General features: G+C 34.9%; 1 protein-coding gene across 13 annotated transcripts in view; it reads left to right on the top strand.

Moving 5' to 3' along the window:
- The window catches only part of LOC106171051 (kalirin), a 141,928-nt gene that overhangs the window by 20,932 nt on the left and 94,824 nt on the right, over nucleotides 1-26,172 (top strand). For 10 of the 13 annotated variants that reach the window (XM_087005447.1, XM_087005453.1, XM_087005452.1 and 7 more), the window contains exons 6-19: nucleotides 26-139; nucleotides 860-1,082; nucleotides 1,523-1,710; nucleotides 2,581-2,703; nucleotides 3,080-3,271; nucleotides 4,080-4,211; nucleotides 4,381-4,431; nucleotides 5,772-5,900; nucleotides 6,411-6,512; nucleotides 6,760-6,882; nucleotides 21,312-21,503; nucleotides 22,344-22,513; nucleotides 23,810-23,865; nucleotides 24,169-24,446. In XM_087005447.1, coding sequence (XP_086861573.1) covers nucleotides 26-139; nucleotides 860-1,082; nucleotides 1,523-1,710; nucleotides 2,581-2,703; nucleotides 3,080-3,271; nucleotides 4,080-4,211; nucleotides 4,381-4,431; nucleotides 5,772-5,900; nucleotides 6,411-6,512; nucleotides 6,760-6,882; nucleotides 21,312-21,503; nucleotides 22,344-22,513; nucleotides 23,810-23,865; nucleotides 24,169-24,446 — 2,073 coding nt within the window. Of the gene's footprint in view, nucleotides 1-25; nucleotides 140-859; nucleotides 1,083-1,522; nucleotides 1,711-2,580; nucleotides 2,704-3,079; nucleotides 3,272-4,079; nucleotides 4,212-4,380; nucleotides 4,432-5,771; nucleotides 5,901-6,410; nucleotides 6,513-6,759; nucleotides 6,883-13,500; nucleotides 13,855-21,311; nucleotides 21,504-22,343; nucleotides 22,514-23,809; nucleotides 23,866-24,168; nucleotides 24,447-26,172 lie in introns of those variants that run through there. The other 3 variants (XM_087005446.1, XM_087005449.1, XM_087005454.1) reach the window with 3 other exon arrangements.

Genomic DNA, 26,172 nt, shown 5'->3' with positions numbered 1-26,172 from the left:
ATTATTATTATCATTATTATTTCAGACACACATGATCTCCATAGACAGCTTACTGAAGATAGTTGACTCAGATCAGCTAACTGCAGATTTTGATGGAACGCTAAATTATTTTCATGAGGAGTGGATAGAGCTTAGATTGGTAGGTGTCGTGATCAGTCCTGAAATTATGCGATGTTTACATTAGCTGAGAAACCATGATGACCAACAAAGATGTGTCTGCACATAAATTGAACATTCTTGCTTGAACACAAAAAGTTTGTCTGGCAAGTTTGTAAAAGAGTACCATTAGGATCATACCTTTATTTTGAACCAAGCTTAATAATTCAGGGTAAAGCTCAAGGCCTGTCTCCATTGGTGATGGGCTGATCTAACTTAGTGCCTACTATGTCAATAAGCTGATAATGAATACTAAAAAAAAAAAAAAAAAAAAAAAAAAAAAAAATGGCAGGTTCATTTACCCAAATTGCAGTTGGTGTAAGTCAGAGATTTTAGATTGCCCCTTTTTGGTTGGGTATCATGCTCAGTTTAGTCTGATTAAAAAAAATGTGCTGTAATTGCAACTCCTTAGAGACTAATTGGAGAAACTTTTTGTGGTCAAGCAAGAATGTGGACTTTATGCATGAACATGTTTCTGTTAATTTTGATCTCCATTATTCTTAACTTATAAGTGAGATAGGTCAAGTGAGCTGTACGGTTATTACAGTCCCTGTTTAACCAAGGAGTTATTTGAGGGGAAAAAAACTGCCATATTTTGGCATAAATTGTTTCAGACTTGTTTGATAATGTTTTGTGTTTCACACTCCTTGAATTGAAAATTACAAGCAGCCATTATGATAAAAGATTCATTTTTCATTTCCAGCTTTTGGAAGAATTCACCTACAAAACCACAGATTTGCTAGCAAGATTTGATCAAATCCAGTTGATCCTGAAACACCCCGAGTTGCCAGAAGACTTGAAGGTCTCCCAGTACAGACTAGAAGAACATGGCAGGATCAAAACCAAGGTAGACCACGCCCCCATTGACACTCTTGACCTAGAGGGGAGGAGGATCTTGCAGAGAATAGGTGCTTATAATAGAGATGGTGGGTATGAGTAGAGAAGCCAATAGACCTTGTTCATTTTACTATCATCCTCTTAGTGGCAAGAATAATGAGGATGATGGCAATAGAATGAAATGAATGATTGAAATTAATGGTTCATATTTGTACTAATGTATTATATTTTTATGACCTGTTAATGAATGTTTCACTGGGTCCACAAGTCAGCTGTATATTACTAAATGCAAAATCTATCCCATGAGAATATATGAAATACATAAGTATAGAAACAAAACCACTTTTTTAATTATATAATGAAGGAATCTTTTAATCAACATATATGGGTTACTGATGTATATTTCAGCAAGCTTCCATTTTACCTGTTGGATTTTTCTTCTTTTGGAGAGATATAATGAATAAAGACAAATTAATATTATTTCTTCATGAATTTTGTTTTTGTTATTCTTCGGTTTCTTATCCCACAGGCAGTTACAATGAGACAGGGCCGGTGCATTCTGGGAATGCAGACTTCATCACCGTGGTTCCTCAGATCAAAAAATTCCTTGATAATCTCCACTCTACCAGGCAGCATTTGTACCAGCTATGGCACCTGAAGAAAGCCAAGCTAGACCAATGCCATCAACTTAGACTCTTTGAGAGAGATGTAGACAAGGTACATGTACTAGACTGTTCTGGGCCTAGGTCTGATGGCCTTTTGGATTATAAATGGCTAAAATACAGAATTAATAGATTAAGTATGTAGTGTATTTTGACTGTAGTGTATTTTGACTCCATGAAAAAAGATATAACTATTGGTATTGCTATTGGATTACACCAGCTTTTTAGTTCACCAAATACCACATTAAAAAGTGTCTGTACTTGGACATTGTTTTGGGAACTTTACGCTTTACTCATGGAACATTTGCTTTACGCATGGAATTATGTTCACATTCAAAATGACTGGACAACCTCCGCCCTCCCCCCAAATAAAAAAGCTTGTTTAAAAAATGAGAAGTGTGAGAGGACAATCACTATTTTGCTTGTAAAGCTAAATTAAATTGTTCCTCAGTGGGGAAGATATTGATTGTGGTTGCTGAGCTGCTGTGGTCACTCTAGATATCATCATAACCATAGTGTGCCCTGCTTCATAGCACTGGCCAGCAATCGCTTCTCTGTCTCTGGTAGCTCTCGGCATGACTAGCACCATAGTATGTCATATTGGCTGAGCACAGCTGTTTCATATGATGTATTACATGTAAAGATTAATAGAATTCCAATAGGAACAACTGATATGTCAATGCCAAACTAATAATTTGAATCAGAACCTTGATAATTGCACTTCATTGATAGAAAGAAGAATAATTGGATTAACAAGAAATACTGTCCTTTAATATATTATAGTGTGTGTTGTGGGGCAGTCCCTGATTTAGTGGGTGGATTGGGAGGGGGGGGAGGTCCCTGAATTCAAGGTACTATTTTCTGACCCAAATAAATCCCTGTATTGGCAGGGAAAAATTTTCATATCTATATTTTTGTTTTTCAGACATATGACTGGCTCAACCGTAGTAAGCGTTCTTTCCTGGTCAGCTACACCAGAATTGGCATGTCCTTCCAGAATGCTCAGGAGCTGCATGAACTCCATACTGGGTTTGCCAAAGACTCTTTGGTAGGTGTAGAAACAGTAGCAGTATATTAGTAGTAGTAATGTCTTTGAAACGGTGTTTAACTTGAACTGCATTTTTAAATAGAAATGTAATATTTTAAAATTGCTTTTACAGTAACATCTTGTCCATACATGTTTATTTACAGTGGTCTAATTGAAAAAAATCTTTTAAATAAACAATTATATTAAATAAATGTATTTTCTTTCTGCTTTAAGAATTTACAGCAGCATTAACTATGTCACCTGGAAGCAAGGCAACAGCTGTAGTCTGGGCACTATATTTCTAATTCTTAGTATAAAAGCTGCATTATCTGTTATGGCAACATAAAGGCAAAAATTTAAAAGATACTTCTCACTGACATATTTTTGGCCCTTTCAGAATATTTACAACAGCATAAGTCGTATCCTGTCAATAGCAGAGCAGTTGGTTGAGTCGGGTCACTATGCTGCCAATACTATCCATGTCCAGTCCACTAAGTTGGACCGGGAGTGGAAAGCTTACCAGGCTGCCCTTGATGACCGCAGCACAGTATTAAGCATGTCTGTGATGTTCCATAAAAGAGCTGAGCTGGTGAGTTCATATCCAGGAGAAAAGAAGATGTGATTTAGTTTTAAATCTATTACTGGGCTTACAGTTTGGTATGATTGACGACATAGCATCTTCTTCTTGGAGACTTATCCAATCTGCTGAGAATACAAAATTGGATCTATTCTCGCTCTTGTTCATAATTGGTGGTGAAGATGTTTCATCATCCTGTTCCAAGTCACCCTTTATTTTAAACTTCATTTGAGTGAATTATGATTGAATGAGTAACCTGCATAAAAGACATTTATAGGTGTGACGCTGAAGGGCTTGATGGGAATGAAGATTTCTTTCAAATATTTTTACTGCAATCGGCTTATATGTGCGTTGTGGCTTATATATATGGTTGATACGTAACTCATAAGTTGCAGATTTGCAGTTAAGTGATAATAAATATGGAATCTTTTACAACCATTATTAAAAAAATGATAGAATAACAAGGGAAGCCATATAACAGAGGTGTTTCTTATGGTAAAAGGGTAAAAATGTGAAATACCCTCTTAGTTGTATCTCTGAATATCACAGGGAGAATACAGTGAGGGGCTTTTATCACCATGCTTTTAGATTGTTAAAACTTACAGCGGTAGTGAGAGTTTTTAAAAGTTTTTGCCTTTTTATAGGTTTATGAATAATTTTTCTTCATTTTTCCACTTTTTTTAAAATAATTTTTATGATTAATATTTCTCTTTTAGAAGCTCCAACAGAAATTTATTTCTGATGTATAGATTGATGAATGAATTTATTTCACTGTATATATTGTAAGCTGAACAAATTATTATTATTATTATTATTCTAGTATCTGAACGAAGTTCCCAACTGGCAGTCTGCTATAGAGAAGGTAGAGGTTCCAGAGGAAACCCAGCAGATAGAAGAAGCCATCAGTCAGCACCAGAATCTCATTGAAATTATTAACCAGTCTTATACTGAGGTAACCCAGAGAAACACTGGCTTGATTCCTGTGCTTTATGGCTCAAGATATATTGATTGGTGTGTGGGGTTTGATAGTGTTGTATGAACAATTACCAATGCTTTGTGTTGCTCTTACCACCCATGCATGATCTGACGTTAATATTTTTTCTCAATTTTTGCATGTCCAGATGGTCGAGATCTCATCGCTCGCTCAATTAGCAGTAGTGAAACAGGAAATGGTAAAAGCAGTTGTAGATTTTTTTAGGACTCACTAGCTGACAAGGGTGTGATGCTTGCTTGATATACACATTAATTTATTGCAATTTTATAGTTTTGATGGCCAGATTTGATAACTGTAATTTACTCACAATTGTGTTGCCTATCATTGAACAGCTGCAAAAAATGAGCTTGCTCTCTTTAGATATAAAATTTTATTTTGCTCCCAGAAATTGATTCCACAATTCGAGTTTAGGCTTGGATCTTGAGGCTTGAAGTAGGATACTTCTTGTAACTTTTTTACTCGAATATTTTATTAAATTATCTTTTAATATAATAAGAAAGGTTATATATGACAAATGCCTTCGAAATGTATGGTTAACAATATTGAGGGTTTAAGTTCAGTAGCTGTGGTATTTAACTTGGAAAATGTTATAAAAAAATGTTCAGACCTTGATCTGCAATTACTAAAAAAATTCGGTTGCATGTCAAACAAAAGAGCATAAATCAAGTGATATTTGGTAAATAACAGCTGTTAAAGGATAGGCTTAAAGTTTACTTTAATGATTTCAGTGTAATTAATTATTTGACATATAAGAAGAATGCTTTTACTATAAGAAATAAAGCAATGTGGGAATTGTTAACACTGATAACTAATACATAACTGTGCAAGTGTGCATTTGGTGTGCTGGTATTAAAAAAAGATGCATAATGTGAAGCATTAATTTTAACATTTGCTGTGTGACGAAATTTGTTTGAAATTTTAGAAGTGGATTTAACCATCACTGGATTTAACTCTGATAGTAGAAGTACTACTAATTACTTTCAGTGGCCTTAGATGTTTTTCTAACAAAACTTCTGTCATGTCTCATCGTGATACTGCTACAACTGCTGTCTTTTGAACTTTTTTCGCAGGTCATATAGCAAGTTAACTAGTGACTAAAAGCTGTTTTATGTGTGAAAAATGCGACATTATAGACTGAAATAGAGAAGTACTGGATGTACTATTACAGAATGCACCATCACTACCATTCAACTTTGTTAACTTTTAAAATTCACTTTCACTTACTACATGATACATTTTCCTGCAATTAGTATTAAAAAAGTTTTACTCATTTTTCCTTTATGATAGATCATGAAATCTTCAAACTTTTCTCATTGATGAACCCTTATGTATGAGTAAATTATTATCACTTTTACTTTTTGTATTTAATATTATTGATTTTTAAAAATTTTGAATGCCTGCTCTTTATACCATGACAACAATTGGAGGGCTGGTATTTACCTGTGGACAAATTCAAGTTGTTCTCTTTATTATTTTTACGACCATTGTCTATCTGTATCAATGTCACATTTGTTCTAGGTGTGCCAGGAAGGCAAACAGCTGTTAGACACTCTTCAGACTCCCATAGTTAGCTGTAGCACCAACTCCATCACAGCCAAGGCAGACTACTCTGAGGGGGCGGCTCATGTATTGGATGTTGTTCATGAGGTATGCTCATTATTCTCAAAGATCAAACATATTTACACTGTGTGATAATTCTGAAAGTTTCTCAAACTTACAGTTTCTTCACTAGACTTTGCATGTGACATTGTCCACTAGATGTCAGTGCAAACTCTGGCTGTAAAAATAAATGTCCAAAGACATTTATTCCTCATCTTTCTCTCATGAAAATTTACCACTTTATCGCACATACTCGGCAAGTCAAATCATCCTCCATAGGCTTGGCTTACTTTTAGATGTATTATAGTATTATACAGTGTAAATAAGTTTAAACTTTAGTGAATAAGATGTAATCCTGTATAGACGATTTTGCATAATACTAAGTACGCTTTTGTCTAGGTTGAACAGAATAAAGTAGGGGAGGGTAGAATTGAATAGAAAAAGAAGGGAAGAAAATTAAATGATAAAGGGATTCACTTTAGAAGTGAAGTGTCACTGGCTCTGTCAGTGCTGTGTAAGAAATGTAGCTTGGGATGATAATGTTAATCACTATTCCAGGTACTAGCCCAGCACAGACAGCTAGAAGATGAGTGGCATGAAAAGAAAGTAAAACTACACCAGAGACTGGGGTTGAAATTATTCCAGCAGGATGTCAAGCAGGTAAATGTTTTTTTTTTGTACACCTTTGATATATCAGATATGGAGTTACATTTCTGATGATCAGGATGCATTTTTTTTGTCTTAAAGGCACTATAAATTGTGAACATTATAACAAATGTGTTGTATGCATTGTATGCATTGTGAGACAGTGTACTTTTTTTTATAGAAAAATGGGAGATAAATTTACTTTTGCAGGTTTTCCTCAAATGCTGGTAATAATTTTTCAATTTCTGATTATTTTAATCAGGTTATAGATTGGTTGACAATGCATGGGGAAGTATTTTTGGAGAAGAATCTCACTATTGGAAAGAATCAAAGCCGTGCCAAACAGCTGCAGAAAGGACATGAGAATTTTGAAGCCATAGCACAGGTAAGGGTGACAGAACAGTTGACATTATTTTTGGGTGCATTATCCTCGACTCTTTTTTTTTCAGCTGGACACATTATGCTTTGGGTGCTTGAGTGAATATATAATGTATTTTACAAAAAGCTCATTTCTGGACATAATAAGTTAGACTCAATTTTCTTGGCTTAAAATTGGTAATCTGATTTTTTTCTTGCCCTAGATTATCAAAGAGATGATAAGTTGGACATCTGAAAAAATAAGCTTGATTGGGTTGTCTGTGCCTTGAAATAGTCAACATAATTTGTGATTGAAGCAAGCAGTGTCTGTAAGTGACATCTCCATATGATCCTGTAGGTGATCATGATATTTAATTATGTCTAAGCAGAGATACAATCAAAATATGAGCATTCGTTTTAGGATGACTTGTCACATCTACTGCAATGATGAGTGCATGTTCTCCAAAGCCCAATATTTCAAATTTTGCCATGACTTATAGATTATCATCTTCGAAAATAGTTCATTTGCCCCATATATTGGAAGTGCTTAGTTCATGGTGTAGATGTACTTAATCACCATCTCAGTGGCCTGTTAGTTAATAAAAAAGGCTTCTATATGAGAAAAGTAAGGTGCTCATCCTTGCTCTGCATGAAGCATCATTAATTTGTAATCTGTAGAGTTGTGCTAAGTTTAGCCACAAATACTGATATTTCAGGTGTGTGCACAAATGGTCACGCTAGTTGACTGTTGTGTAAGTAAGTCATGTAACAAAAGTGCCAGTCAAATGCATTCATGTCTGCACATTATTTTCATAATTTTCCTCAATTGCTGGTATCAAAGGGGGCATTAAACCTGGCAAAACACCTATTTGCCCACCGTTTTTACACCAGCTTTTGTTGTCCGTCACCTTTGTACAAAGTAATAACAACACAGAAACAACGGGGAGTCAGACGATCCTTTCCACGGCTTTGAGGACTGTAGCCACATCGTTGGTATTGTATTTGAATTTCATTTTTGCCCTCAGTATTAAGGAAATCGGCTGGAGACGTAAACATTGCTCTAACCTTACTCGTGTTGCCGTTTTTGTTCGCAGTTTTAAAAGGTGTAAAACTGGAGTTGACCTGTGAGGCCGTCTGATGTATACTCTAGGGGACTGATGAAAAGAGCAGCTTTTTCTTTGGCCACAATGCCCAGAGAGACTTTCCACAGTAAAGTGTGATAATACTATACAATATTAAGTGAGGATGAAAGGATAAGTAGCCACGCAGTAACTTTTACTCTGTCGGAAGTGACTGCCTCCTGTTCTTTTCACAGACAGCTTGGTTAAGGTAGCTTGAGAATGGGAAGTGTGCATTGAATTCACAGGTGATGAATTCTTAAGACCTTCAACTGCTGTTGAGTATTTGGTGTAACAGTTGTTCACACTGCCATTTAGCTGGTGAGTACTTTTATGAAACCTGATTGGTATATTTGTACTGGATTTTGCATTTAGAACCACCACAGTGTTGAGTTTACAAATATTAGTAAAATATCCAGCAAATAAAAATCCAAGATGTTGACTTTCAAAACTAATGTTGTTGTCTGCTAAGAAATGATGGAATGTAGAAAAAAATTAGAAATACAACAACGACTGGTAAAAAGTCAGTCTGTCAAATTCCTTATGCATGCAAGCAGAAAATCTGACTTTGTGGGCATAGATCCTGCACACTAGACAGTTGTATTGTGGCACATTGTATATCATCAGCTCGTATATAGACAACAATTTCATGGCCATCAAGCATCAATTTCATGGCTATTGGAACATCATAGTATGAATCAGTGAACTTGTGAAGGTATTTTTGTTGGTTATCTTTAACAAGTATTTAGGATCATCTCTGATGGATTTTTTTTACCTGATCTTTAGAACAGGTGTGAGGAAAGACAGAACAGTGAGTTTGATTGCTTTTTAAAAGATCTGAGATCAGTTTGGAAATAAAGATGATTTTTCACAAGGGAAGGAGTTTTTAGGCATCGAGATTTTCTTGATACACTTTCTGTGATCTTGTGAAGTCTGAGCCATTATTGTTAGTCTTTATATTGAATTCTGAATAACTGCTGATTTTCTTGATCGGAAGTGGTTTGTTGAATTGAAATCTTTTTGCGATTGTATAAAAGCTAGTAAATCTGTCAATAATAAGGATATTTGCATTAAGATGATTAAAAAAAATTAGAATGTACTTTGGAAATATAAAGAATTATATCAGGTTGATGAAATATATCTGAATTTCAAACATGCAATTCTCAAACGTGTCATTTTGAAGATTTTCATATTCACAAAAAAAAGTAACAAAGGTCAAATGAATATATTATAATGGAGTACACCAAATTCTGCATTGATTCCTAAAAAGTTTTGGACAAAGCCAATTTCCTTAAAAGATGTCAACAAATACTTAATATGTTATATCCTATTCCTTTACTTTAATGATTATAGTTTGGTTTGTCTGAGCCTTTTGTTCTGCATTCATTGCTATATCATTTCAATAGGACATCTCAGGTGAAACAAGTTTATCACAGAAAGGATCCTCCTAAATGTGTTTTATAACTTTAATCCTCCATTAGATAAAGGTGGCATCTGGGGTTATTGCAGTATTAATAAAGGCATTAGGAAGAGTTAGGGATCACAATGAAATATGATGAGTATAATACCTGGTCAACTGCTTGACCCTGTCATTTATGAGGGTAATGGAGCGTGTGTCTATTTGTTTGTGACTTCGTGTGTGTGTGTGTGTGTGTGTGTGTGTGTGTGTGTGTGCAAAGGTGTATATGGGCAAGCACATGCTTGCACACAAATATATGAATTAACGTGTATGTGTGTGTAAAAATGTACATGTGTATGCACCCATGAGTTTAGTCTCTTGTTTAAAAACTATCCCACATTCAGCAGCTTTTATTTGACCAGTGTATGACTCTGAACTTAAAATCAAATTAATATTGACTGAATGTTCTGATTAAGTTCAGCAATTTATAGGATTTAATCCAATAAGTTAGCTGGAATATGAAATGTTCAAAATGACAAAAAAGGCAAGATATTTTCTTTAGTTCCCTAGTAATTGGAAAAAAGTTAACCTACAGCTGGTTAGCATTAGGGTGTAGTTTGTATCTTGTCTGTTCAGATGGTATTTATGGTGAGGAAATTCTGGGTTTGGATTGGGAAATACGAGATAACAAACAATTACAGCATTCCATTTGCTAATTAGTGATTTGTACTGCTAGTGCCAACTTCAATTAGATACAGTGTAAAGATAACAAGAAAAGAAGCAAAAATATAGATAGCTTACTCTGGGGCCATGTTGACTCTGTATACTTTGAAATCCCTTATTTGCACAGTAAATCTTCTCCCTTTCTTCACATTGATATATTATTATTGACATAATACTTTAATAAATCTCCTCACTAAGATTAGATCCGTATATTTATATTTAGACAACAAATCCCCAGACTTTGTTAACATAAATAATTTGGGCATAATTCACATTCCCCTCAGAGTGAGTATATCCACACATTTGGTACAGTAAAGCTGTGCTATTATTGTCTGTGATCAAGTGAAGGTGTTGTGTGAGGCCTAGCCAAGTCACCTTGTTGACCTGAGAAGTAGTATAAAGAGATAAGAGTGATGCACGATGACACGGACATGATAATATTGAAGGAAAGAAAGACTGTGCAGACAAGATTGTGAGTAAGGCCAAGGTAAGATGTTTGTTTTGTCTCTCTCGATCTAGGCCTCTGCTAACGAGCAAGCGTGCAATGGCTAAAATTATCATTATATTATAATTATCATTATATTTTGTTGTTGATAGGGATTATGGCTTGGTTTGTTTGAAGACAGTTTTAATGTTGAACATTACATACTCTAATATTAAATATCTAAAGAGGCTCTTGACCTGGTGGATTATTTTACATAGAGAAGATGATTTTGTTATGTCATGTAACATTGGCATGCATATGGTCTAATATTCTTGTCAACCAGACTTGGCTCAAAACATACCTCACTTTTGGCTCATGTCTTTTTCTCCAATGGCTCTTTTAGTATCTTTTTTGGCTGGAATGAATAAGGATAGTCTTGGATTTTTTGGTTTCTTCAATAAATTTTAATTTAAACATAAATTTGGACCAAACCATAACAAGCTAGCATGAACCATGATCCCTTGAACTTAAAAATATTTTAATGAGATATAGTGATGACAACAAATTTGATGTGCAAGGGGGACTTTACAGCTGTGTCCATCAGCAAGACTGGTCACTCAATTGTCGGCATTTTTAACATTGTTGGCAGTGTTGGTGGCTCAACCCATGTCTTTTGCTGAGGTCATATATGTTAATAATGACACTCTTGTGATCATTTATTTGTGAAAGCAGCTTGTTATAGAATTGAAATCAAAGATTTAAAATATACTGCCTTTGATTATGAAAGTTTTACATCATGGCCTATTTATATAGTTAAAATACTGCATGTGTATATAGTTAAAATATGTGTGTGGGAGAGGGGGAATATTACTAAAGCAAAATTTTGTCATGCTTTTGATACTTTTTCTTGAATGCCCAATGTCAGATTTACCTTATGTATTTAGTCAGAACACTGTATCTGACTGTGTATTTCAGATCATTCTTCTAGTTGTTCTGACTAAAATGCATTACCATATCTGGCCAATATAAGACTGTATGGTCTTAAATTTCATCTTTTTTTTTCTGAAGAAAAAATTCTTTTACCAGTAAATTGACAAAAAATGTGTATGCATAGTATCTTTAATATGCAATGACTACCAATCACAAAATTTGCTGTTTGTACACAAAAAGAAAAAAAATGCCCATTACATATTAAGTTGCCACTTTTTTTTTCAGATATAGACATGAGACGTAGGTATTAGACAAATAGACTGTTTTGAAGGTTCATTAAACTGTATAAAGATGTGTATGTTGTGAGATAAGGAAAGGGACATTGGGATATGTTGAACTGCAGAAAAAGTTGCCAAGCATATTGTGCAAATATTGAGTCAAACTTTCGCTTCTGATATGGTGTACCCAGTAAGAAAACAGCCTTTTTGTCTTGAATGAAACCCTCATTTGTATTAAAATAATCTATTGAACTTATTCCAATGGTCATTAATATTCAACCGTATACATTTGTACTAGTGGGCAGGATGTTTTGACCCAGTTTTGGACATGAGTAAGCCTGGCCCCAAAGTGGGACAGACTTGCAGACTTTTAAGATTAGAAAACATGAAAGTGTTTAGATAACCATTCTTGTTACCTGAATGAGAATTTTTGAAAAATGTGTCGGTGTCTTTCTTCCCTGGTGACATTAACATGCGGTTCCTGTGGAAGTGCACTGCATTACATTGTCTTAGGAGAAAAGTTCCCTGCCTTTATTTCTGTATTGTGTGCTTACCTCTTTCAAGTTTAGAAAATAAGAAGATGATATACATTGCATCCCTTTGGGTGTATAAAAGATTTCTGGCATATATTAATGCTGATATTTTGTGCCAGATTTACAAAGTAATGATTCCTTTGTGATATTTACCTGATACACAAACAGGAAAGCTACTCCTGTATGAAGAATAGGTCAAATCCCTCAATTTTGGTACTTGTTGGTGTTGGTGAGTTATCAAAATACATCTCATTTTATTTCCTGCTTTAAAAAGTAATATCCTTGGCACACAGTACGTATTTACATTGTTTGATAATCATAGAGGATGTTTTTAGAAAAAAAAATTAATTAGTGAAGAGATAGCAGAAATACACCTAGAAAAAATGAAGTAATGACTGTAAGAAAAGTGTGTTACAAAGGGCTCATTAATTTATATTCACTTTCTGACATTGCCCATTGTAATGATTCTACAATATAAATACAGATAATGAGATCAGATGAATGAATATCAAAGGCACTCTCTGACTTGACTAATTAGTACCAGGACATATTTTTAATTATTTTACTTTTTCTTGTAATGCCTGATGTTTACACATCAGAATAGCAATCATATTTTCTATGAAGTAATTAGCACTGGAAATTGATTCTGCATGTTTAATTTGTCAAGCTGTACAGTGAAAGGTATTGTTTTGCTTTGTGTCTTCCAGTGAGGAACTAGTGTCTTTGTTCTGCCTTCACTGTTGTCAGTACTGGGGTTTATCCCACAGTACTAAGTCATCGCTTCAATTAATGTGTGTGTCATGCTGCTTGATATTGAACAGAATTATTTAATATTTAATTGACATATTAGATAAAAGAGCCTTAATTGCTCCTAAATCCCTCCCATGAATGTTAGGGGTTTGTGAAGAGAAAATCCATGCTTTGACTTCTGCTTTCTTTTTTTGGTTATTTTTAAAGATCATATTTAGGTCAAATGATAAGAATTTTAAAGATTAAAAAATGTTATTCTATTTTCCTTTTACATTTTCTAAATTCTTAATTAGAAAGAATATAAGTTCATTATTTGTCCAGATGGGCAGTGTCAGTGGAGTCAAGGCTTCTTGTCATTGGGAGCTGTAAGAAGCCTCGATCAGTGCCAGTGCGGTGAAGAGCACAGATTTAATGAAGGTGTCAGGTCTGATAAGATTGATGAAGGTGTCAGGTCTTCTAAGATTGATGAATGGTAGGCCACACAAACTGCTTGCTCGATTCCAAGTATTTGAGAGTCTCCAGATTCAACATTTCACTGAAGCCAGGATGAAGTTAAGACTTGTTCACTTTTGTGAATTCTCCATGTTTTTAGTCACAATCTCAAGGTCATTGACACAGTGTAATCAGAAGTGAAAACAAAAGATTACTATTGATCTGATCACCTCCCCCTGTGAAGACCCCAGTAAACCACTAGTTTAAGGTCATTCTCCAGACGTGTGGCTCTGTCATGGTGGTTTTTATTATTCAGTATTCAAGCCAAGTAGATGACGCCTCAAGAAAGACAGACATATCTTAACAACTGGGCTCAAAAGTATTGGAAAGGTTCAAGGTTACACCCAAAACAGGTATAAAGCCTTGTTAATACTATCATGTAAAAAAAAAAGACATGTTTTCTTTGAACTTCTGTCTTTGAGAACTTCAGGATATTTGAGACGCCTTCTTGGGAAGTATGATTTCAGTTGCACATTATTTCATATAAAGATCACTTGTATTGTGTTTGAGCAGTTATTTAGGAAATTATGGCAAATTTGGTACATTTTTTAAATACATCTTGTAGCAGGATATCTATTGATGAAATTGTTTGCTTTTGATATGTTTTTTTGTCTTGATTTAAGATGACAGCGGAATCAAGCTAGATATACAGGTGTGATGAAATAAGAATATCCCAGGACTGCTTTTTTTTAAATGCTAATTGAGCAACATTATAGATTATACTAAAAGAGTGGGAACATCGGAGAGCTTACAATTGTTCTTTTTCTAAATTTGTTAAAGTTTAATGGCAAGCTTCACTGCAGATGTTATGAAGACTAGAGTGAATCACAGTTTTACTGCAATGTTTGGGCACTTCTTTTAAAGAAATGCTACAAAACTTGGAAAACTTTTATTTGACATTTGTCACTGCCATGTGTTAAATGTCAAAACAAGACCTTTTATCTAGCTAATGATTTGTGAGTGTGAGTAGCCCATGTCACCTAAGGTGTGCAGTTATACTTGTAAGTCAACATAATGCAACTTCTAATGAATAAGTAAAGATAACATTTCCTGCTGAACTTAGGGTTACACATGTGCCTGCATATAAATTACTTTCTTGTGTATTTTCATGTTGTGTCATCAACATAAAATATATAATTTGAAGTTGGTTTTGAAATTGGATGCTTAAGCTACAAAAGCATTTTTTATAATTAATAATATGTTCTAGAAATTGTGAAAATACCTTGCTTGGTTTGAGAATTATGCAGAGTTCTGTGACAGCAGAAATCACTGTGCCACATAAAAAGGGCAAAGCTGTGTGTGACAAGTATCTAAGTTTGCTCCATAGACACCAAGAGTGACAATTCAGGTTGAGTTTTCAGATGTGGAAGGGTCATATGCACCATATCATGTTAACCAATGTATGCACACTCACTCCTATACAATGGCGCATGTGCATGCAAATTCAAGTACGTATTATGGAAAATTAATATCATTCAGCATTTGATTATATTTCGTCTGTATCATTCTCATTTTGTTGTTTGACAGTTTCATATTTGGTATTGATAGTCATGATAGCTGGCTTACAACTTTGTCTTTGTTTTTACATATATGACCCACAAAGTAACTTTCTGTGCTATTGTTTGATGTAAACTACAGACATGCACCATGATAAACTATTATAGATAAAGCAGACATTCTTTTGATGTTTATCTTTCCCTGCCCAAGGTGGTCAGTAGATGTAGGGGCAGATAGATATTTGGTTTACCTGATAATGAATTAAGTTAGATGCTAAACATTATATTATAAGTTGGTTAAGGAGATGATAATTGTTTTATTTTTTTAGCCATGCTAAATTATCATAGTCAAAGCTCAAAATTATAAGTTTTATAAAGGTATTTGATAATAAAAAAAATTATCCTAAACTGAGCTTGGTATATTATACACAGGTCTTGAAGCTGGGAGTGGGGGTGGGGGTGGGGGGCTGGACATTGGTAGGGAGGTCCTCAGTCACAGCATCTGTCATATGCTTCTCTGTTCTGTATCAGAAAAAACTTCATTGATAAAACTTGAAAGTGACAGCTCTGATGAAGTCACCTGTAACTGGTTTTAATACAGTAACAGACAGGTGGACTAGAAACAATAGCAGCAGGCACGTGTGAGTAAGGCAGGGAGAACAAAAGTGACACGAGTGGTTGACTGAGTACAAGATGTATTGTTTGTATGGCAAATTAATGCATCTATGCCTTGCTCTGATCTGATAAGATTATAATTTGGGATCGATGGGAAAAGTGTTATTAATCTTAATAACATTCTGCAGATAGTCTTCTGGGAGGGATTAATGAGAAAAATGTTGGCTATTTCAACGATAAAGGGCTCCTAAATGCTGTATTGTCTTTTTGTCACAACCCAGGGATCCAGTTTTGATCCTGCTAAGGCTGCTGTTATCACTTTGATCATCTGTTTTGATAGACATTGTAATATTTGAGGATTTTTTAAAATGAATTATTTAATATATTGAAAGGAATGATAGAGAAGTCTTTATAGCATGGTAAGTGGAGTTGTAGGAAAGTAGTCTGGTTGAAATGGGTTGGATCTAATTGTGATATGTAGGTCAGAGATGGATCGAGGGGTAAAATTGTATATTAGCTTTGGAATCATTTGAATATTTAAGAAAATCAACCTTATTCAGTCGTAAAAGACTTTTTCAGCTGTATAAGATGTTATATTGAAATCATTGTTCTGCTCCTGCCTTAGGTAAAAGGAAAAAAAATGAAGTGTGGTGTACAGTGGTGTGAGGAGTATGGTCCTTTTCATTTGAAGCAGTACACTGAACTGGACTGGTCCAGTTTTAGAGGTCCTAATGTGTAAATACAGGGGGTTTGACTCCTTCTAACTATTTCTCAACAAATTTGCTTTTTGCCATTAAGTTATTTAATTGTCATTTACAGAGGCTACGTTTAGGTGACTTGATTCTCTAATGTTATATCTAGTATAGGTTGTAAGTTGTCAATCTGTCAAAGTGGACCTGCCTAGTTTACTGTATCGCTGGGTATGAATAGGGCTGTAAGTGAAGCGAAAATAGAACAGGAAAGAGTCAGTAGACAGCAGAGACAGCAAATAGGCCCTGGGGCCATACGAAGGAGTGAACTGATAGTAAATAAATAAGAAATTAATTGATAATGAAGCATAAATACAGTAATGAAACATCTTGGATGTCATCCACATTAGTGGGTTAGTCTCATTCCCACCAAGAATGGGGCTGTGGCTTGGCTGTTTCTCTTGGCAATTTTGTGGCTAAATCATAATTCTAATATGGTTGTTGATTAAAAAAGAGTACTGAAATGTAACCATTACTTTAGTTAAGTGTTTTGCAGCCTTTTGTTGAACAAGGTATATAATGTGGAGTTCTTTTGAAAGAATCTACTGACTTGAAGAAAAACAGTCTCTTTGAAGTTACCAACATCTTTGAACTTTCTTAAAGCACAGAAAATTTAACACTTCTCGAATTTCATAATTTTTAAAAATTGACATTTTGATTCTTATGGTATAATGATACTAGGATGCTGGGAGCACCAGAGTTCACCAATTTAGATGTTATTTCTGCTATCATCACCAAACTTCAAACGTCAGAGAATTTTTACAGGCAGTTAAGTTTTCACGTAGAGTTGAGAGGTAGTGTTACACCTTGTCCTTGGATGCTTTTTTGGCAATTCAGTAGATCCCCAGCGTGATACTGCAGCATTTATTAATGAGATCGGCATTCTGGTTTTCTGCTTTTAGTGGGGAAGATACTCCAGTGTTTTTTAACCTCTAGGCATTAAGTTTAAGAAATAGGACAAGAATGATTGCCTGTACAAAGAAAGGAAAAAGATCTTCCAGGTTGTTCATGCAGTGAAATTTAGACACATGAAATAACAAGCTTCCAGAAAAAGATTTAAGATGTTAGAAAGATGTTTGTAAACTAAGAATTGTTGAAGTAATTGGGAAAATGACATATTAGAAAAAATGGAAATTGTTGATATTGGGAAAACTGGTTAGAAAGTAAATTGTATCATTTCATTGTAGAGATGTTAAGATATTTAAAGTTCTATTCAACCAGACATGAATTATGTGGCAGGAATGATAGATGTATACAATTACTGCATAAAAAAAATGTGTTATTAGCATTTTGACAAGACTGTTTGCTTATATGTCATATTTTTGATACAATTTTATTTGAATACAATGGTTTTATGTGTATTAAGGCTATCATTGGGATATTTGTAATCTCATTGGTAAAGTTTTAATACTAGCACAAATGTTTTAAACTTGTGGTTGTTACATAATTGTATCAATGCCTAGGTCTAGCTGTTGGTTTCTTCATTGCAGGAGTGTTACTAGTTTTTCTAAAGAAACAATTTCCTAAATTAGAATTAGAAATAACAGTAAAGAAATATTGAAGAAATCTATGTAGTCATCTTTGTGGAAGAGATTAAAAATGATGGCGTCAGCTGGGGTGTATTGGAACCACAATACTAAATGCCTTGGCATTCCTGGACCTTTTTGTGCACACAAGTTTCTAAAATTTTCTGCAAATTTTATGGATTTTTCAACTCATGTTTCAATTCCACTGTGTTTTTTTTCTGTCAGACTTAAGTTGCTATTGACCTAAACCTGTCTGCTAGTTGATTATATACTTAAATGTACTTAGTGTCCTTTATATGTCACTTGCATTCTAATGACAACACAGTGGCTACAGGTGGCAGCAAATTGACATCACAGGTATGGCCAGTAGTTTAATGTGTACATATTAATAAGGCATTGGTGAAGTTCTGGGTCTGGCATAAGGGACATTAGTATAAGAACTGTTGTTTTATTGTTACCTCAAGACTACATGGATCTTTGAACAGGTTGTTGACAATGAAGAAAGTGTAAGTGCTTAATGACCTGGGGCTGTGGCTTGGGAATTTCTTGGCAAATCTGAACGTACTTGATTTACGATATCTCAAATCAATTTTTGTATAGTAATAACTGCACAAAAGAGATCAAAAAGTTTTGAAAAGTAAATTTGGAAACTGTCAAAAAGTATTATTTAATGAAAAGCCACAATGAATTAATCCAGGGAAAGCAAAGTTACCGTATTGGGTCAGTTCGGCATTTGAAGTTAGTGGAAATTTGTGGCAACTTGATCATATTTTATTTGTTTACACTTTCTCTCACCTTTCACCATGTAAACCATATTGGCTCTTTATTAAATCTTCATTTTGTGGTTAAGAGATAGGAATTGGCAATTATTTGTTCTCTGCGTCCTAATAATGGTTCCTAATCTGACTGTTGTGTACTTAAACAATTTAACTGTTACAGTCCAGATGTTTGTTTTGTAAATGGTAAACCTTGTTGTTTTTTCTTAAAGAGAATAGCCTGAGCAGAATCATTAGTGTCCTATAGTTTGGCCATATGGACAGTCACTGGACTTGTGCATAAACAGTACTTTGTGTTAAGAAATAATAACTTAAAAAGAAAAAAAATTCAAAACAGAAGGGTGGGTTAAAAAAAAGAGACTGTGACCAGTAGTAGCACGGAGGCATCTGTCTCAATTAATGGCTTAAGTCGGGCTCAAAATAGGCACGATGAGCCTTATGTATTGTTGACATGCAAGGTGGTTTTCACCCCAGACCAGTTAGTATTGCCATGTATGTGGGGCTGTATGGGTGCTGAGAGAGAAAAAAAAGTTGGAACATATGTGGTTAGGTGTTCAGACTTCCTCTGATTACCTGATAGCAGATCACATTAGTTTTTTCAAATGATGATATTTATAGCCATGTGATTTGACAGCTGGGGATGGTGTTGTTTTTTAAGGTTATTTTTATGGCCATGACATGATGGGCTGTATTTTTTTTTTCATTTGAAAATCTTGAAAATAGGTTGTGATGTGATTTTATTCTTAAAATGGCTGATTTAATCTGTTTGCAAGCTGATAAGGGATTGAAGTTGAAGGAAGGGATTAACATCTGAAAGTCTTAAAGGTGAGAACGTTTATGCTTAGACAGGATATTAAATATTGAAATGGTTGAATTTTTTCCACATAGATGGAAAAAAAGCAAATTGTCCATTTTGTTACACATTTTCTACCCATACATTTTTGTGTTATTTTAAACTTACGAGAGAGAGTATAGCTATGGTAATGAAAAGTATTGAGGGGAAAAAGCAGAGAACATTGATGTGGCTGATTGAATAGGATTTCAACAACAAATAAGGTCTGTTAGGTCAAATTATACAGTTGATAAGCTGAGATAATGTAGTGTACCAGTATGCATTCTGTTAGCCTGGCACAACATTCTGCCAGCAGTTATACAGTAGATGTACAGGCTCTGTTAGACCCCATTGCCACAGACACCATCAGTCTGCGTGGATCGATCCAACTCTGCAGGGACTCTCGCTAAGTGCAATCAGCTCAACTGAATGACACACCCATTTGTTTCCAATGTATTATTATAATCACCAGTTTTTCTGTATTCTACTTAACCCAAGGAGGAGGCATGTTAATATTTTCAAGGAATGGGGGTCAGGCGAGAGTCTCCGCAGAGTCGGGTTGAGACATGTAGACTGATGGTGTCTATGGGAATGGGCTCTTAGTTTGAGATTGGTATTACAGTGATGTTAATGGAAAGGTAGAGAATGCTTGATATTTCAAATATATCTGACATGCCATTAAAATGACCTATGCACAGTTAGAAAGCATTTGGCTTAATTCACTTTCAGGCAGTCAGTGTAAAAAAAACTTTCTACTGCTTGTCTATTTTATTAAATGGAATTCATTATTAGAAGAATTTTTAATTGTCTTTTAATATATGTCTATTATTAACAGTTAATATAATAAAGCTAATAAACCCATAATTAAATAAAACTATAGTTAAGGGCAGAAAATAGGACATTATCTTAAATGATAGATACATAGCTCAGATACTTCTTGTTTGTAATGCTCTTTTTAGGCATGCATTGTTTTGAATGATTGGTTGCCAAAAAAATGTTCATAATAAGTTTCAAGTAACCAGAAATATGTATCTTATTCTGAATTTTAAACCACAATTATGGTAAATGTCCTGCAACAAGCATGGAGGGGAAAAACAGACATTTTTATGTCAACCAGATTTCGAACTATTTATAAATGATCAACATAATGAAAAAAGCCAGCATCAAGGCAATTTTCTGTCATTACTTTGGATAGCTGAAATTTCATCATTCTGTTTTAAAAGTGTTTCTACCATAAATCAAGAGCCGAGTTGGCATTAGGTACATAATAGGCCACAGTGGTGGGGGATCTCCCAGTCCTGAAGGCACTTCACACCTGAGAGGTTACACAACGTGATTGTCAATCTGGTCCCCTGCCAGCCTACCTGGCTCTGAGATGTTGGATGTTTTCTAGGCTTTTAGTGGGCAGGTTTGTTTGACTGAAAAAGATGGGGGATTGAAGTTGAAGGAAGTAGTGTATCTTAAGATGGCTTCCCTTAACTGGAGAGTTTGCATGCAGTAGGGGAACTTTGGAGTTTGGATATAATGAGATTGTATTTGGTTGATTGGGACGTTTCTTTTCATGTTGCTTATTTTATGAATTGGCAATGCAGTGTAGTTTACAGAATGCCAGCATCTTTGTCATTAGACCTGTTTTATAGGTTAAAAGGCAGTGACAACAAAAGCACAGCAATTTTCATGATTATTTTCATGATTATTATATATTTTCTGGCCATTATCTAGACAAACGCAGCTCTTATTGTTAGGTGTCATGTGTTTACCTGTATTGCAATTTAACACACAATGACTTAATGCAATACTGTCTTTCCATTTTCAGAACACAATTACCAATGCAGACAAACTTCTTGCAGCTGCAGATGAACTTGCTCAAACCGGAGAGTGTGATCCGGAGGAAATCTACAATGAAGCACGCGACTTGGAGGAGCGCATGCAGAACTTCCTCACACGGGTAGAACAGAGGAGGAATCTCCTTGATATGACAGTGAACTTTTACACTCATGTCAAAGAAGTAAGCATTCTTTTCTTATTGATAGTGAGTGTTGTTTATATTTATGATTCTTGCACCACCAGGTATTGTGCATTACATGTCACAAGACACAATGTGGGGAAAGCATGTTTGTACGAAAAGTCGTGATTTTTAAACAATAAATATTGATTGAACCCAAAGCAACATACGCTAGTTCTTTTTGGGGAAAAAAACAGGTCCTTGATGACTCAAATTAGAGCATCTCAAATTGATGCAATTATCAATTCTATTGCTGCGGCATAAGAAGGTCCATTTTTCCCAGCTACACAGGCTACATGCAGTAGTTTTTAATATCTACAACCTTAATCAGTTTAAGGGTCGTAATTTTGATCCACACTATGTCACCATTTCTAATAGAAACAATGTTTCATTTATTTAGCAGAGAAACTTCTGTACTTCTTGCTTTTAAAATTACTTCATGAATTATTTGATTTGAATTGTAGTTGTCCACTCTTGTTGACAAGATCAGGAAGAAGTCATGATTGGGCATATCATTATTACAGGCCCTTTGGGCCAGTAAGGGTCAGATATTACTGATCTAGCTGAAAATCACTGGGATTGGGTCATTAGTTATGCATTATACTGTTTTATGGCACCAGGAATTGACAAAAATAGGGATAGAAAAAAGATATAAAGAAAAAAATATGGACATATCATATTGAATTGAAGCTGTACCTCAGGTGCCATTTAAATTTTAAAACAATATTTTATATTCAAAAGAACATAGCTTCTCAGGAATGAAAGTTGAGGTACCTTGAATTGGAAAAAAAAGTTTTTTTTCTGCAAAATGTTCACCATTTGCTTCTCTTCACGTAATTCCAGTTAACAGATTGGTTTGATGATCTGAAACAAGAGCTGCAGAGTTCCGAGGTAGCAGACAGTGTGGAGGGAGCAGAGCAGTTGCTAGGCCAGTTCCACCAGCAGAAAAGTGCCACAGAGGATGCTTCCATAAACACACTTTGTGAAGGAGAACATTTACTAGAAGAGCTCAGGTAAACCACAAGGAGGATTTGAAAGGGGGAGGGGACGGGGTGGGGTGGCTGGCTTAAATTAAATAGATTTTGCCTCTGCCAAGGATGATATGTTTATGCCTTTGTTGGTTTGTTATTTAACAGCCTAACTCGAAAAGTAATGGACAGATATTTGTAAAAACTTAGGTCAGAAGTGGGTTTATCAATTGTATTTTAGTGGTGATCTGTTTGTTAGTTAATGCTTATGACAATGAGCTCCTTTGGTGGAGGCCTGCCCTCTCTGTGTGGATTTCTAGTTTGTGCAGTAATAGGGCTGCTGGATTATAATTCATGTAATAACTATAAGAACTGTGATGCATATAAAAAATAATAATGAAAATAATGTGATAATGAAGTAGTTGCGACGTCTGTTTGTATGGGTAGTTAGTACTTCTACCACCCTTTTCTATCTGATATTAATAGTCAGTGAATAGAATAGACAAAAAGATTGTAGCAGCATGTAAGTACTGTTGCTTATCATTAGGTATTGTCAACCAATTCTATACTTACAACTGTAAGTTAAGAATAGTACTTGAAAAAATGGAGGACATCTATACAACATTGTACACATTCATTGCATTATAAATTGATGTTGCACATGGTTCATTGAATCAGTTCCATACTGTATAATCACTCTTCAGTACAGCCTTTTATCTCGTGGTAAAGAATATTATTAATCCTGCTTACGACTTGTGGAATAATACTTTAAGTTAATGCATACTTGGATGGACACAAATGTTTTCATGGTAATATGACTAGTAGAGATTATGGGTTGATTTATAAATGTGAAAAGAAGCATGTTTTGTTTGACTGGCATAACTATTGGTTTATAAATAGAGAAAAGCTATAACGAATGCAAAAAAAAAAAAAAAAATGAATGAACTGATATGTGGGGTTTCTTTACTCCACCCTGTCAGCATTTACTACAAGTTACTAGAGGGAAATATGTTCAGTGGATTTCAATTATGAACAAATAATAGTGCTTGTTTGGGTGTTTTATTTCATTAAAAGTCTTGTTGCAGGGGAAATTGGATTGAATGGTCTGCTATTGAATAATCCTATTTGTGCATTGAAGTGATATCAAAAGGAGAAATTGGCTGTAGACAGTGGTTGATTTTTTGGAATTGTTTCTCTAACAAACATTATCACACTAAATCTTGGTGTTCGTGCAGTGCTACCACTTAGGATTTATTTTCACTGTTCCATCTACTATTTGTGATTAGTTGCTGTCTAAATATTCTGTACTATAGTGCAATATTGCATTGCTTTGGGTTTCAGAAGTATTTATCAAAAAGAAGATATGGCAGACAATGGAGATTATGCCCAGATTGAAGGTAAAGTTTATTTTTACATAGGACTATGTTTTACTGGTCACTTTGTATGGTCTTATCTCAGGAATAATATTTTAATAATTTTCAGTTAATTTTATACAATCTATGATAACTATCTTATTGCTTGTATGATAATGCTGATATTAACAGATCAATTGTTGCAAAATTCTTTGACAAATTTCAAGTATATGGATGAGAATTTATTAAGAATGAACATTTGACTGCTACTGAGATATAATTTAATCATTTTGAAAGCACTAAATTGTAAAAAAATGTTCTTATTCAGAATTTTCTTTTTTCCCAAAGGGGTGATCAAGCAGTTGGATGACAGTAGAAAACAACTGGAAAATTTATGGAATGCCAGAAAACTAAAACTTGACTTGTGTTTACAACTAAGACTCTTTGAACGTGAGGCATTGGAGGTGTCGTCGCAGTTAGAAATGTGGTCAGAGGAGTTGCAGCACGTAGATCTGAGCACGGACGCACATCACGCAGAGCACATGTTACAGCTGCACAACGAGAGTGTCATGCACATGCAGAACATCACCTTTGAGGTATTGCACAGAGGACAAGAGCTTTGCACAGTAAGTGTAGTGTGGTGGTAATTAGGTTAGAAAGAACAAGAGGACTGATCTTAAAACACAGACTTCTAAAAACTCAGAAACCTGGGCCCCTTCACTCAAAAGCATTGTGCATTGCGACCGAGCGCAAGCGTCTCGATTCCTCTAGTAGCCCTATGTGATATCGCTATTTGCAATGCGCGATGCTTTTGAGTTACGGGGCCCTGGATTGGATATACATGGGTATGCCTACTTCAACTGTCATGTCTTTTTGTACCACTCTAGGTATCTATCCTTCATATTATGATTGAAAAGCAGATCATGTTAGCATGCATAATCAAGTTTGAAGTAGGTGCTCAAAATCAACCTGTTTTAACTTTTTGAAATAGGACCTCGAATTAACCTTTTACAGCTTTTGTGACCAATTGATATTAAAATGTTTTTTCTGAAGGCTAGCAGCATTTAGGTAGTTTTTTTTGGGGCCACCTGATCTTTTGGACCTAACACCTTTGTTGATAAACTGTGCACAGTGTTTTAGATACAAGTTAAAATGTATTTATAGGCATTCATGTGTTTGGGTATAAGACTGTGTCTGTGTTTTAATGCCAACTCCTCTGATATTTTAGGGTAAGGCTGTTTATTATTGTCTATGCAGGTAGATGTTTGAGTTTGTGGGATTTGAGAAGAGTAACAAGATGGATTTTTGTGCTAAAAGAATTCCTTTTTTTATCAGGGCTAGTGTTATTCAGTATTTTTTGTTGGCGGTTGCATATCTTGTTGAGGTAAAGGTAGATGGTCTGCTTCTTGAGAGAATTTTACTTTTAAATTGCCAGAAGTAAGGATAAGATAAAATATTGAAAGTTGAATGCTTTTGCTGTTACTGATTGGATAGTTGATATTTCTCAATTGTGCTAGTTGAGGCATATTAGTCGACACAATCATGGTTGGCAAATTGCAATGCATGCTTACTGTGCTATGTCATCTGAGATGTGACAGTATGGAAAACAATTTTGAAAACAAGTTTTTTTTTAGAAATAATTCATATGAAAATAAGAAGATAAAGTAGACACACTTTTTAAGTAAGGACACTTTGAAAACTTCAAAAGAAAGAAAAAGCATTGCCTGTTTTCTGCACTGAGTTGGTTCTGTTCTATATCAAGTGCACTTTACTTTGGGTTCACTCTGATAGAAATATCACCAAAGTTCCTGATTAAGCTTGATTTGACATTCAAGACTTCACTTGAAGTTGATAAAATAAGACTCGGCTTACAGTCTGGTCAAAAAGAGATAGTGGTTCTTGTAGTTGGAGTGTTGTGTTTCTCTCTCAGAGCTGTGGCAAACCTCTGTGCATGGTATGTCTTCACTGCCTTGTCTGACCATACTTGGCTTTGAACATGGATGATATTTCTTGTTTTCTGCAAGACACGGGTAATTTTTGCTACAGAAAGTTAGACTGCGGTTCCTCTTCTGTAGCTTTAGGCTTTGGTTTTATTGTATTGGAGCACCACTGGCTTTTGGCACCTCCTAGTTCCAGTCTATCTGCAGCTTTCCTCCTCATTGCAACGCTTTTGTAAGAAATCTGAACGTGAACCATCTCCATGAAATTTGGTGATGTTTTTGATATTGAATATGAGGATTTTACCAAAGTGCTGAGAAGGGGTCGACTGGGATATAGTTGTTATACTCAGGGATACTGACAAAATTTCGTTATTGGATGTGCTGATTGAATTTTTGCGAACATCTTGAAAGC

Source organism: Lingula anatina, chromosome 2, assembly GCF_051362555.1.
Source record: "Lingula anatina isolate TDL-2025a chromosome 2, LinAna3.0, whole genome shotgun sequence".
NCBI classification, from domain to species: Eukaryota; Metazoa; Brachiopoda; class Lingulata; order Lingulida; family Lingulidae; genus Lingula; species Lingula anatina.
The sequence above is the reverse complement of the archived record's forward strand: the minus strand, read 5'-3'. Positions and strand labels throughout refer to the sequence as shown.